This window comes from Anopheles arabiensis, chromosome 3, assembly GCF_016920715.1.
Source record: "Anopheles arabiensis isolate DONGOLA chromosome 3, AaraD3, whole genome shotgun sequence".
Taxonomy (NCBI): Eukaryota; Metazoa; Arthropoda; class Insecta; order Diptera; family Culicidae; genus Anopheles; species Anopheles arabiensis.
The window spans coordinates 8,851,814-8,866,792 of record NC_053518.1 but is presented as its reverse complement, the minus strand read 5'-3'; the positions used below and the strand labels follow the sequence as shown (position 1 = coordinate 8,866,792).

The 14,979-nt window shown below is 45.3% G+C and overlaps 1 protein-coding gene across 4 annotated transcripts in view; it reads right to left on the bottom strand.

Annotated features, from left to right (window-relative positions):
* Positions 1–14,775, bottom strand: part of LOC120900230 (tyrosine-protein kinase Btk29A) — a 71,683-nt gene extending 56,908 nt beyond the window's left edge. Inside the window, exons 1-2 of one of the 4 annotated variants that reach the window (XM_040306945.1) lie at positions 14,600–14,775; positions 11,441–11,967 (exon numbers count right to left, since the gene is read on the bottom strand). In XM_040306945.1, coding sequence (XP_040162879.1) covers positions 11,441–11,596 — 156 coding nt within the window. In that variant the 5' untranslated portion in view covers positions 11,597–11,967; positions 14,600–14,775. Of the gene's footprint in view, positions 1–11,440; positions 11,968–14,489; positions 14,565–14,599 lie in introns of those variants that run through there. The other 3 variants (XM_040306946.1, XM_040306948.1, XM_040306947.1) reach the window with 3 other exon arrangements.
* Between the last annotated feature and the right edge of the window lie 204 nt (positions 14,776–14,979).

The following is a 14,979-nucleotide window of genomic DNA, read 5'->3' as shown; positions in this document are numbered from 1 at the left end:
GGATGCCGGCGGAGCAAAAACCGGTGAAAAAATAGGACAGAATGGATTGGTTAAGCGACACAATTAGTAAAAGTTTTTGGTGTAAAAGTTTTGAGCTTTCCTCCGCTTCATAATGACGTGCGGGCCCATTCCCATTCCCCCCACAGAGACCACAGAAAATGTGTGCAGCATGGTGATATTAAGCGAGCGATACAGACAGACAGAGAGAAAGAGATTAGCAAAAGTGTTATTTAAAGTGTAAGTGTGTACATGCTGGGTTGAGTTTTGTTTTATAAGTTGACGTGAGAAGCAGAAAAGTGCAGCATTTGAGGGAAATGATGAAAGTGATGCAAATGCTTGTGGTTCCTCCCCAAAAGTTGGTGTCCGGTGTGAAGCAGAACGAGAAGCACGACGATAGAAAACAAACAGCAAAAGCGTCGGAATCGAAACAGATGAAGGCGAAAGTGTAAATAGAGTGTGCTTTTTCAATTGATGTAAAGAAAGAACAGTTTGAGAGCATTTGAATAGAGGAAATAGTCATAGAGAAGACACTTACACTTAGTGAAACGAAGGATAATGAGGAGGAAAGAAATAGAACAAACAATTCTAGTAGTAAAAACACATGCAAAAGCTCTTTGGTTAGATTAGAACAAGTTCATGCAAATTGAAAGCACAAACAAAGTGAATAAAAGAGGCTACAAATCTAATAAGAATAAGCTGATTTCAAACTACATTTCTAAAGAAAATCTTGCTTCCGGGAAAAAACATTTTCATATCCTTTCCAAAACACGGACACATCCTGAAACCGCAATGGCTTATTGACTGAGGGGAAATATAGAACCTCCCCCGAGTGCCGGAAATATCACTTTTCTGCAGCGCGCTCGAGCACAACCGATGCCTTATTTCCTCTGGGCTCTTCCCAATGTACACCACACCACAGCATGTTGCACTGTGCGATGACGTCCCGTGTGCATTCCCTTTGCGGTCCAATAAGGAGGTGAAGCTTACAGGATGATGGCTGAGGGAGGTGAAAAGCTTCATCATATTTGTAACAAACGATGTACGTCACGTTCCTGCCTGGTGTGCTGTTGCTACTGCTGCTACTCCAATCATCAGCAGCAGCCCGTGTGTTTCGGGTGGAACGAATAAGGTAATATTTTAAACCGCAGCCGCAACACACTATCCGTTCCGGGCAATCTATCTAAATTATTCACCGTGCATAAGGATTAGCGCGCGGGGACCGTACGATGACCTTTTGCCAACGCGTTCACCACATTCCAAAATGTGGTGACCGGGATATCATGGGATGTTTCTGGGAGCTTTACTGCCTGCTGCGCCGCCCTGTCCTGTCTGTTGCATCTTTCCCAGCGTCGGGTCATCAAAAGGCGTATTAATTATACTGGAAGCACTTCGGCGGTGACCTTTGGAACTCGAGCGAGCAATATTGGAGCTCCTAGTTATCCCAAAAACCTCAATTTGTCACTCAAAAAGGGGTTTGTGCAGGGGAAGAGAGCGTCTTGTTTGTGCCAGTGTATCTCTTTTGGCCTGTGTACAAGGAAGCTCATAACACATCTTCACAAAAATGCTCAATTTCATCATAATCAACTCCTAAAACGAGACAAATACTCGTCATCGTTTGTATTACACCCCGAGAAAGATGCATCATTTTACAAAACATAGCGTTCTGTAAAGAAGTCTTCAAGAACTACAAAACACCCCAAATGAGAAGTAAACCTCGTCGTAACAATAGCGTTCTAAATTCAAACTCCAAACAAGAGGGCCCAAGGGTTGACCTCTTCTAGGAGCTGCATCACCGTACAAGGGCACACACAATGGACAAGGGGATGTGTCTTGAGAAATGGGACACAAATAAAACGCGAGGATCGATCGGGACATAGTTCGTAGGCCGGTTGTAGTGTCCTCACTTCGCCCATTGAAAGATTAAATTGAAACCGTCCATCGCGCTCCTCCGCAAACCCTTTTCTCCAGTAACCGGGTGCCGGTCTCTCTATAAACTTCTATTACATTGTCAAACACACATCCCCCCAAGATTTGTAGCATTCTATAAATCATCATCCTGCTGCTGCAGTAGTCTTCGTTTACGTCCACCATCCCGGGGACCAAACAACGACCCTACTCTACCTCCTACAAAACGCAGTGTCGTGTTACGGACGTACCAATCCCATCGATGTCCAAAAGCTTTCAAGGGTTCCGGCATGGAGGGAGGTGATCGCTTGAGTTTGCTTTCAAAAGACTTGCATTCGACTACCGCACTACCACCCGCGAACTTCACCCCGCGACTAGAAGTGCAGAGAGTGAGAGAGTGAGTGTGTATTGTCAAGGGAAAACTAGGTCCTCACCGAGATGAAGCCATTCAGGAGTCTCGGAGGGAGTTTCTATGTCCAAAAGGAGGGTGAGAAAGAACTTCTGAAGGCTGAATAATACTGCTGCAACGGCAGCGTTACTCCCGCCGCTTGTCTACTCCCAGCTGATAGCTGATTTATGTCCGTTCGGTACCATCGGGTCCGGACGAAAGTGGGCCGACAACGGCTACGGATTCATTCAAAAAACAAAAGACCTTTCGATTTCCGATCAAAACTCGACAGTACACTGTCTCACTCGTTTTGTTGAGGTTTTTTTGTGTGTTTATTGGGGCAGTACAGCATTCAATTAATGCGGCACAGCATCAAACAGGCAGCAGAATGGGTTCGGTACGAACTAACTTTCCCTACCGTGTGCGCAAGAGGACGTGTGTACAGTGTACCAATGTGGATGCACAATGAGTTCCACTTTCAGTTACAGAAACTGTGATCAACGCACTGCAAGTAACTTGATCCACTCTCTACGAAATGACCCAAAAGGAAGTTAGCTGTTTAAAGCAATAGTTTCAAACATTTAAACACAAACTCCCATAATCACTAAACTATCGATGCTAATGCAGTTTTAAATAACATCCACGGCACATATTGCCCCTTCACACGACGCCGTATCTGGGTCGGTGGTCGTCGTTGCTACTCAAAAAACACGTCCAAGGTTCTCCGGGTTTTCGGTCGAAACCCCGAGTTCCCCTTGGCTAGCTGCCAAAACATTCATGAACATTCAGCGAGAGAGAGAGAGAGAGAGAGAGAGAGAGACGGAGGAGAAAAAAAACGAATAGATCTAGTATCTTCCGGCAAAATTGGGGTTGAGCAAGTGCAGGCTGCAAACTAAATTATTTGCCTCCCTTTAGGCGGCAGTACGCTTACGAAGCGATCAAAATGCGCCCAGAAGAAGCAAATGCAATCCGGATGCTGAAGATATAAATTCAACCGATAAAAAAGCATTTAAAGCAGAGATGCTCAGCGAGATGAAACCATTTAAGCTGTACAATGATGAATTTAATTCTAGCGAAATTATGCAATAATTCAACAGAAAAATATGTATAAAAAACAAACACAAAGTACATAAAAAGCTGTTTTAAATGATTGAACACAGATTTTAAATTTCGCAAACAAATGTTCTTTAGCTTTAATTTAATTAAGTGTCACGTTTTTTGATGCTCCACAAAGCACCTAACCTACCTCTTCAAAATCCCACGTCTAATCAAGTGCCACCGGAGCACGCCAGGCACGCTCCGTCAACAATATCCGCCCGTCCCTGTCTTAATCCAAAACTCCTGCGCGTTCCTCCAATCAGGGTGGAGAGGGTTCATCAAACGCTTCAAACGCTCAGTGTGTCTAGCCGGTCAAAGACAAACACAAACACGCACACACATACACACACGTACACACTACACTGCCATAATCTGGTAGCCGGGGACAGGGGTTGTGTTTGGGCAGGGCTGTCAAAAGGGATTTTTGTATGTCCACCCAAACAGACACAGCCACACCAACAATACTACTCGCGATGGTCAACACACGCACACGCAAAAGTTGCGTTCCGAGGGGATGAAACACACGAACGCACGCACCACACAAAGGCTAAGCCCCGTCAATCCTGTGCAGCCTTCCGTGGCGTTAGATTCTTTCTTTTTTTCTCGCGATAAACCGCTTTAGCAAAGACAAGCACGTAGCGGGAAGAGAATGCACTGCGTGATGCAAATTTTGAAAACCCACTTCTTCTTCACTTTTATACTTATGCGAGTAGCTCATTCATTAAGCATGAGGGGCGAGACGAGCATATAACACACCCTTCTTTCCGAATGCTTCCTTCGCAACATCTGGATTCAATGCGGGGGAAATATGGGAAGCAAAACAGGCTTTTCCACTCCACAAAATATACTTCGTTTGAGAAGAAATTTTCTCTTCCACTACAGACACAACACACCCACGACGATTGCCTTTTGCACAGCACAGTTTTCACGCTGCCAGACCACCTTCACCGGAAAAGCGCAGCCCCGAAAAGGGCAATTTGCAACCTACGCACTTGCCGCAAATTTTCCGCAAAATTCGTCGCAACCGTTTTTCCTAGAAGCTCGGCCGACAAATTAACGCAACTCCCGATAATGCGTGTACATTTAACTTTCAGATTGTAGCAAATTTTATCAATCGGCTGCGGTACTGCGGTATGTCTACTAGCGCGACGGACCGAACGCGTGTCCTATTCCTTCCCGTGTCAAGCGCAAAAACAGGATTGGGCGGCTCCTTGCTGCGAGCCTGTGCGGTACATGAACATTTTCCGCTACCAAACACACACCACACCAACACCACTGTTCGAACGGACGCAAAAAGGTTTTTCCTCCATGCTACCCGCGCCACCCTTAAAAAGAAAATCGGTGCGGAGGCGCGACCGTTACCAATACACTGGCGCGGTACGTTGTACTGCAGCACAGCAGCCAGCTGATATGGCACCAATACAAGCGCACGGGCGATAATAGGAGGAGTGTCCCGAAAGACGGATGTGAGCGTGTATGTGTGATGGGTGAGTTTTCCGACCCCGATTGAAAACCCTTGAGGGGTACGTGCCACACAGGGAAAGGAACATTTCGACACGTTCTATCGGAGGGTTTGAGCCTTGCCATATGCAACAAGGGTTAGCAGAGATAAGTGAAGGTGTGGAAAAAGGGGTTTCGATGAAGCATTGAAAAGTAAATAAATTAATTAAAACATTAAAACCACATTTTTTAACAAGAGTTAGTCTGAGTTTGTTCAACTGGGTGTGATTTAAGCACTCAAAACAAGCTCTTATTCTAAAAGGAAAATTCTCCAAATACATTACCGAAAGGTAAAATAAAACCCTGTAGGGGAAATTGTGCTTCCGTCTATGCTCTACCTTTTTGGCCGAAGGGTGTGGTGTGAATCCTAGCGAACCGGCGGCACCAATAATCCCTTACATCAACAATGACGCGCGTTCGCTTGTTCAATCCAGTAGTGCCGCATCCTTAATCAAATTCAGTCACCCTTCGTCGGCGTGGTAGTAGTAGTGGCTGCCAGTGGCACTCACACATCACATACTAACACACACAGAGAGAGAGAGAGCGTGTGCAGCCCATTTGAAGGTGTAGATAAAGCATACAACATCCCACTGCCACTGCCTATCATCACCCATATATGGATTTGTACGCGAGTATCCTCTATTGGTAGGCGAAAGGATGCGCAATAGTTTAGGTTCGCGTTAGCCGCACGAAATAGGACAAGTGGAAAATCATTGATATAGCTTTTGGAGAGTTTTCCGTTGTTGTGTTTGTAGTTATTTTCGATTTCTTTCCAATTGAATCAATCAATGGAAAACAAATTAAAAATGATCTTTTTCGCTCTTTTATTTATTCATTAAAGTAAGCAAAAACCGCTATTATTATGGAGTTATTAAACATCAATTTGCAGTCATGTTGATACATATGAGTTTATGAGTTTTGTAACTTTTAAGTGTTGCTATTCTGCAACACCCCCAAGCCCGAACGATTCGTAAAGCAATGCAAAGAATTCCCTTCTTCCTGATTCCTGCACTTCCCTGTCCCACTTTCTTCCAAACAACCACCCCCACCCGGCTGATGGGGTGCACAGGGGGATGGGAACACTTCCTTCGCACCTTCACACACTGCAGCACACGGTGTGCTTTTATGCTACGCGTTCCCACTGCGCGCCCTTTTAGCTTGCGCGTCCTCTCGCGCCGTATTGTTTTGTTAGTTTCGTTATGTACGCCACAAACACAGCGCGGGGTTGAAGCAGCGAGAGATGGAAACAAGTATGCGACACCCCCCTGTCGGCGTCGGCATAAAGACTGTCGACCTCATTTCATTTCGCCTGGTGGACCGGCTGGTGCTGGTGGAGATAGCTTCCTGGTTGTGCGAACCTGGCCGCGCACCAACCGGCCAAAAAGGGACGACCACTTATCGCATAAATTGCGCAGCCGAGTGTGCCAGCCGCTATTACTGGGAGGGGGGGCTGATGCCGAGGGCGCTTGGGTTTGACGGACTAGCGCCCCCTCCCCCGCCTTTCGATGGGTTGTGGAAATAATGAACAGCGGCACAACAACATTGTGGCGAAGGCACACATTTAACACCCCGCCGCCTTGCCGAAAGCGCACAGAAAAATTGCGCGCACGCGGTAGGTCAGAAAACGAACGGCATTAGTGTAAAAGAATAGATGTTTGAGAACAAAAGTCCGCCTGAGGGTTGACGATGAGAAAGGTGGGAAGATTTTTTTGTTTTATTCAGGAGGAACGGTCCAAAACGGCCGTATTGCTGAATGGGAAGATTTTGTTACGAAGAGGAAGTACCAGTTGAATAAAATATGGAAGAGGTAGGAAAATAAAATAAAATAATTGTACATTGTAATAGCAATAATATCACAAAATAATACAATTTCTAAACGCAACAAATAAGCTCACAACACGATGCAATCATTCTACAAAAGTATAAAAATGATCATGAAGTCACCAGAAGACATTCTTAGTACCGTCAACCGCATTGACGTTGGCATTAAAAAAAATGATTTTTTCTGTTGTTTCTGTTTTCTGATACTTTCCATAAGCATCCTTTAAAAGTATTCATTTTTTAATATTTACTTGCCAAACATTACATCTACGACCTTGCGAGCTGCCTTACGTTAGTTATCCGAAATTTGGGTCATGTACCCCCATTCCGCCAGGGCCATGGACGAAGACATGGCGTCATTGCTTGAAGCCAATGGACGTAAATTCTGCTTCCTGATATGTTTTTTCATATACCCCAGAGGAACTATTTCACTGTTTAGCCAGTTGCAACGAATTCCTGGCCAAGCTAAAGGCAGCAATGTAGCTACATGTCCCTCGGTCTTCATTTTCAGCTTCCATTGGAACCTCAAGTCGCTTAGTGTCGTCGCCCATTCAGAACTAGCCCTTCTTCCGATGTTCTAATTGTTGTCTATCAGTTCCAAGATGTTGTAGATATCGGAACAGACTTATGAAACGTCCACACACTGCCGCACGGTGTCCATTTTAGACACTTCGGCCCATTTCGGCCATCACGGTAAGAGGTTCGTCTGAAAGAGGTCACAAATTTTGTCTACTGACTCATGGGATACTATTACTACTAACCCATGAAAAATCGACACTGTTTGTCCCTTTTTATAATGCAAACGTTAGTGCAGAAACTGCAAATTAAATTACAAATTGTGCGTTAGATATATCAAGCAAAGATATGGAAGATTAAAGCCATCATTTAAGGCCTTTCTATACCAATATTTAACAACTTTTGCCAAGCTTTAACATGTGATAGCGACTCATTACATTAATTGGTCGACGAAATCTTTTTAATAGTATTAACTCCAATTTTCTTAAACTGCATTTAAGTTCCCATAAATCAATGTTTTTTTTTTTTTGTTTTTGTGATATCATCTGGAACGATTTATAATACATCAAAGCGAACACAATCAATGCGGTTCTTTCAAAAAAGGAAAAACCCAATACAATGCATTGACCATTTCTCGCTAAAACAACCCTAAAATACTAATTAAATCAAGTTTCGAGAAAATCGCACCAACACACGCCACATCTTCTTACAGCAAGGCAAGGCGCGTCGGTCGCGGTACCATAAATATTACTAAAATGGCATCTCGCTTCCCTATTGTTCCCGGCGAAACAATTAAACTCGAGTATGTTAATTAAATTTGCATCGCGTCCTCCACCATCACCCAAAACATTCAAATGAGCTGGCTCGGCTCGTGTGACAATAAACATGTCCACCCCATGGCGGGGACCGTCATCATCGCACAACACAAAACGCGCAGATGAATCATGGCGGAAGATTCGTAGAAAACTCTCGCCCAACTCCAGCGATGCATTCCCGATGTCTCTCTAACACGTACCCCCCGGCCACGCCGATCATCACACGCCCGCGTGGCGAAACGATCGTAAAAGTCGATCGATGCCGCGGCTTCTTGCTCGCTCGATTCGTGGGAATTCGAAGCGCAAAGATGACCGATGCTAATGTATCACACCCTAAACGAGACACACACACGCGAGATACAGTTTGAGGAGTGTGTGCTTGATGTCCTTTTGTCCTTCCAGTTCAGTTTGCACCGCCAAAAGACAAATGCTTGCAATATATTTATAAAAAAAAAACATCTAAATTTTTCAATGCAGAAACAATAACAACACAAAAAAGCACGCTTCTTTCTCATTAACTTCTACCTATCGTTCGCCAGAATTACAGAATACAAACTCCCAATTCGTTGGGCGGCAAAAGACAAACGCACGGACAAAGCGAACCGAACAAACCGAACCAAGCAAAGCGGCATCCGCTAAAATATAATCATCGCTGACACGTTAGATTTGGACCACCGGCGGAACGGAACCGTCAGCAGGATCAGCGAGCAAACGACTCGGCTCGGGGTTTCCTTCACCTTTTTATCGGTGCGTTACGATCACCGATCATTGGGGAGGTAAATATCAAATTTATTAAGCCGCACTTTTCACAGGCCGGCGCATCGGTTTTTGCGAATCTTAGCAAGACCCGGGGCGCGTATCAAGATGAATCATTACGCGCCAACAAGGGGGTGCCAACCCAAAGACAGCACACCGAATTTGCAGATTTTGAAGGGGAGGGGGGGAGTAGGGGTTGTACCCAAACCCATCACACACACGAAGTAACGTACACAGGGAGGAGGGCTTGCATCGATAGTGTGTAGTGTGCTTTGTGCGTGTACGATCAAACGTGCCTGGTTCTCACTGAATGCGGACAACACTGGCGGAAGACGGCGAGTGATCGAAAATGTGTGGATTTCGCTTCGTTGCCGCCCCTCCCCGTCCGTTCATTGGAATAATGTGAATGATTTGTTTGTTTGTTACACGGGGTGTAGAGGTTCGGTTTTGTGCGCCCTAGAGGTGAGCGCAGAAAAAAAGCGAAAACACTACAACAGCAAACAAAAAATATGCCAACAACGTCAAACGTCTTGTTGTGCGGCGTCTTTAATCAGCTTGTTATAAAGAGCGCACACACGCTACTACGCAGGGTGGTCGGCAGTGGCGGCGGTTGCGCTGGCGGCCGACGGCGTCCGCGATCTATGGGAACCTCCTATCGCGCATTTGTCGGATTGGCTTATTATAAGGCAGGGCATCCGCTTCTCTGATAGGTTGTGGTGCTGGTAGGTAGCCGGGCAGGCAGCAGCAACATGTGCTAAATTTATTCTCATATGCTTTTAGAAGCGATCGGAGAAAATCCGTAACATAATACTTAGCGGCGGCGAACGAGCGATCGATGATAAACTCATCTCTGGAGCTGGAGAGGGGGGGGGAGGAGGATATTAAAAATCGGACCGAAACCAGAACCGACCAGAAAGAGAAGATGTGGGTCATCTTCAAAGGCGGGAGGGATTTAAATTATTATACGATTAAAGGAATGATACGATATTTTAAAATGAATAATTTGCATGAAATGTGCAAGTATGAAAAGGAGCATATAGTTAAAAAATATATAAACATTCAAACTACATCAAACATGCAGCAAACAATAGAAAAAGACAAACAAAAGAAGACACTCAAAAGCCGAATAACAGTTTCACTAATTTTGATATCATTAAGCAAATTAATATCAGTTCCTAAATTTAGTCCTTCGAACCGGATCAGACGAACGGAACGTTGTTTGCTGGCAATGATCAGTACAACATACATCAGTATTAGTGTTACATACCTTAGTAAAACATATCCGCAAAAGGGGCTACTTTTGTTAAATCTATTTCTCTATTTCTATGTTCTTGTTTGTGTTTTCTCCTTTTGGCAATTCTATTCTCCCAATGCATGCATCTTTTAGCTTTGTTTCATTCACATTCAACACACACGCAGGGACTGTAGAGATGGAAAAATCACTTAAAGTTGTATTGTATTTTTTTTCAAAATGTTCTAAAATTCACTCAAAACAAACATAAAACGAAACCTAATAAAAAAGACATAATTACATAACAGTTTCATAACATCTATAGCTGTAGATAAATCTCTAAAAAAAATCTGTGTGTTTGGAACGTAACGAACGGCGATGGTTTGCGAATAAACTTGAGGATGAAACAAAAAGAATGGAAAACAAAAACACACGACCCGAAAGTAGGAATGCTTTCGGTGCAGTTTTATCTGCGTTTGCGTGTCTCTCCCTTTTCTCCCAGCACTCCCGGCGGAAACGTTTGTTTGCAATGGATTTAGGAAAGAAGAAAAAACACTATCTAGGAAAAAGAAAACACACCAAACAAGCAAACCGCGACGATCCACCTCAATGACACTGATTGATGACGGTCGGTAGTGTATGGGAGGTTTTTTTCTTCTATAAGTTGAGGCGTTAGGGTGTGCTTATCGGAGATTTAATGTGTATTAGTGAGGGCCAGATTTTCGTCTGCCTCTCTTCTTCCGGTCCAGCGAAACATACAATACCAAAAAAACATAAAGATGGGAAGGAAGCTTCTTTATGCAGCTCCCCGGCACTTCCAGCACCAAACCGCGGTAACACTAAACAACACAGTTAGAAACACCAACACACTACTCGCATGGGGTTAATTGAACGGCGACGACATGATTGTTTCCACTGCCGATGACAATGATCGATGGAAAAGCCACCACGAAAAGGGCGAGGAGAGAGAGAGAGAGAGAGAGCATGATCGCCTGCTATGAGGGTATGGTCAAGCGATTAGTGACGATTTTGGCGGACGATGAGCTGTTGTAGATGATGAAGCGTGATGATGATCATGATGACGATGATGTCAGCAAGCATGGTGTGTTGAGTTTGATCGCTCGTGTCTCGTTTGTTGTGTTTTAATTTGTTATAATATGTAGCAATTAGCGTCCAGAACTGCTTGCGTACGTTAAAAGGCGTAGTCACTGTAATGTGTAATGTATATTAGTACTGTTCAACTCGCATATTAATCGCACACAGACACATAACAAAACGATCACCAGAGCACAGCAGACGCGCACTTCGCTTCGGTTAATATTGTTAGCGTAACATCGGCAACCTGCCAAAGCGCACACATTTGCCTGCGTATCGAGAGCTGGGGTTCGCAGCAACCACCAACCAACTTACCTCCAGATTGCCGATATCATAGTACGAGAGGTAGAAGCGCGTCAGCTCGAACCAGCGCGTCTTGTAGTTGACCGGCGTGAAGCGCTTCTTGTTCTGGGACCGCTTCACCATGTAGCCCGACTTGAGCACAAAATCACTGCGCCGTTCAGTCATCATCTTCGCGCACGTGGACTGGCGGTGTTACCGTTTGCTGCTGCTGCTGCTGCTACTTCTTCTGCTGTACAACTAGTTGCACTTGTTTGCGGCATCGACTAGCTGCGGATGAGGCCGTTCAGGACCTTCGAGAATATGTATATGGCTACTTGGATTGCTTGCGTTTTGGTTTTTTTTTTCTTCTACTTCTACACACTGCTTAATGCATTATGGCCACCGGGTTTGGATGCTTACAATTTTGCACTTTTTTTATATTATACCTCTATACAACCAAATTGACTAAAATTGAACACACTCTTTCACGCTTCATGCCAGCACTGCTTGGGTATGTTGTTATCAGCCTGGTTTCATGTTTCTAAACTGTTAGATAAACACTTAGGGTTTAAAAAAAGCCATCAATCACACTAATTTCATCTACTTCTTCGTCTTATCGTACGTTTTGGTTTCGTAAACTATAGGATCTATTTTTATGCCACCCTAACTATCTAATCGGTAAACCACAGATTCAAGGATAAGATCGCGATCAATGCACGCTTCACAATGTATTCGTTCTTCCTATGCAACACACCGGGCGGCATCTATGAGGGGTAGTGCAAATGAAGACTTCGAATCCTTTGCTCACGGTTTGAAACCAAGCAGAAACTCACAACAAAATAAACTATCGAAATAAATTGATCAAAGAAACACTTTACCCATAAATGGGCTACCAAAATAATACAAAAAAAACACTGACCGCTGAACACAAACAAATAAGAGACAAAAAAAAACCTGATATGCGACAACCGAGTCACACCGTGTCGACGCGGTACGGAACCGGTTCATTTGCATACGGGGCATTAGCGCGCGCGAAAAAGGCAATGGTCAAATGTGGATGTGGTAAGAAAAAGGGGGAAAACAGAGAGATAAAGAGAAAAAAATCCCCCTAAAGACACTGAACGGGCGAATGGGCCCGCGACACAGGGAAAGACTGGGTCCGAGTTTTGGGTTGTAGGAGGCAGCACACAGACACACACACCGGGAAGGTAAAATCGCACACAGCAACCCACCCGCTCCGACTTTCCGATACACCAACAATGGCATAATTAATTCTGGCAGCGTTTCGGACCGCGATCGACCGGACCTGGGGAGCCGATCGGACGCGGCAAACGGACAGACAGACAGACAGAGTCAGAACCGCATCGGGTCCTGGCCCCACAGCGCGAATTGGAGAGAAAACGGAACGATCATTCGTTTTTTTGTTCGTTCAATTTTTTGCTAATTCCCGCACCGTCGGATGGTTCTCAGAATCCGACGCGATCGGTGCGTTTCGATCGGTACAAAACCGGGGTGTGAGGGTGTCTGCCTGTTTTGAGAGATCCGATTAGGAAGTGTCCACTTTTTTTTAAACAAAATTGTTGGCGTTCAATCCAACAGATTCCAAATTCTCCCGTCGCCGAGAGTGATGTCGCCACCTAATGCCTAATGGGGAAAGTGGGCAGGTTGTTTGAAAGTGTTTAAATAAAATTAAATTTCCCATCGACTACAAATGGCATCACAAAATGCAATATGAATTGATAAAGCCAAGTGTGTGTGTATGGGAGAATAATATGACCATTTCAATCAAAAACTAACCCACAGGAAAACCCATTTACAACCCCCGAAAACAAAGACCATTCCCAGGTAGTGTATGACTCACGCGGGACAACTTTTTATTGGACCATCCACTCCCGCGGAGGAACGTGGCGTGGAATTTATATAACACCACACCTGTGCACCCGTGTGCGATCCAGGCTGTGTGCAGAAAAATGCATTCCATGCTCGTGATATCATGTGCGTGCCCTTCTCACTAGGGCATCCGGTTCTTCATGGGAGGACCCATTTCGAGCGCATCAATCAAGCAGGGCCAACCGGTGAGTCAGCCTTCCCATTATCAAAATCAACCGGCGAAAGCAAGGAGGCTGTTTACGTCCTCCTTCCCGGGTCAAACCGGTCAGCCAGGTGGTAGCCCTCCGGAAATGCTTGCCATTCCTGCTGATGACGAGCCTCCCGGGGCGCTTCACATCGAGCAAACAAATAAGAGCAAATCATACGATCAAGTTGATAGCAGAAAAGAGCCAAAACTACAAAGAGAAGAACGAGTGAAAGTGATGATTTAACCAAATTGGTGCAAACCGGTGCAAGGAAGGTGCAGAGATGTGCAAGTGCAATTTTAGTAATTTCATTATTTACAGCTGATCAACACACGATCGACCTGATCGCGTTCTGTTCCCGCCCCTGAAGCGTAATCGCTTCAACTCGTTCCTTCACTCTCACTCTGTTTCACATCTGTGTTGGCGCTGGGTCTGCCAGGTCGCCGGCCGCTGCTAACTAGATTAAGCCTGCGTGTAGATGGTTCTCCCAGTCTCGAGCACGGACCGTCGATCGTTCTCGTCACAATGAGGCTGATTGTGTAAAGGGGAGCCAGTGCACGTCAGCACCCCAAGAACGGCAACCACGGCACACACGCGAAACAAGTGTTCCTTGGCACTTTGCACTACGACCGACCGGGTCGCAACCGTTCGGCCTAACCGGAACACGGGCACGATCGAACGCGACCAGACGCGAACACACTGACACTGTCCGGACGACCGTTCTTTCTCTCACTCTCGTTAAGGATTTGGTGCCTTCCGTGCTCAACCTACGCAACTACACGCCGCCCCATCGCGACTGGAGCGAACCTTTCGAGCGAACTTCAGCGAACCGAAACGAGTTGCTGTATTAGCGGAGCGGTGTGTTGTTCGAATGGCGTCACACTGCCGTTCCCGGCTCACACGATACACCTACAGTTTAATTGAGTTTGGAATTGGAATTGAGTTTAATTTAACGAAATCACTCTTGTATCACGGGCACGATCACCATGTGAAGGAACTTTACGCACTGGCGGTGAGCAACAGATACACCGTGACCGAGACGAGGAGGGAAGCGTGGTACAGCGTTGGCACACACCATACACACACTGTATCGCACCGCAGCACCGTGCACACTTACACTTGCACACTACATTTGTTTTCCGCGGCGAAGGGAGGAGGTGAAATTCACTAAAAGGAAGTGTTTAAGCGCCGAGCACGAACTTATTGACATCGCAACGGGGCATCTGAAAAGTGTACGCAATGGAGAGGGAATTGTTGTTCTTTTCCCTGCGGTTGTTGCCACTTTGGGTCTGCGGTCTGTGTTTTGACAGCTGGCATGAGGAGGTGGGGGTTTGTTTACGTTTGCGACGAACGTCAAGTCAAGTGTCAATTGCTGACATGGTGCAAAAGGGTTACTTTTGAGTTGGACGCAGAGAAAAGCTGTTAAGAGCTGGATTTTACTTTTTGTACAAATTATTTATAAATAATTTACATCATGCTTGTTATTGGAGTTCCTAC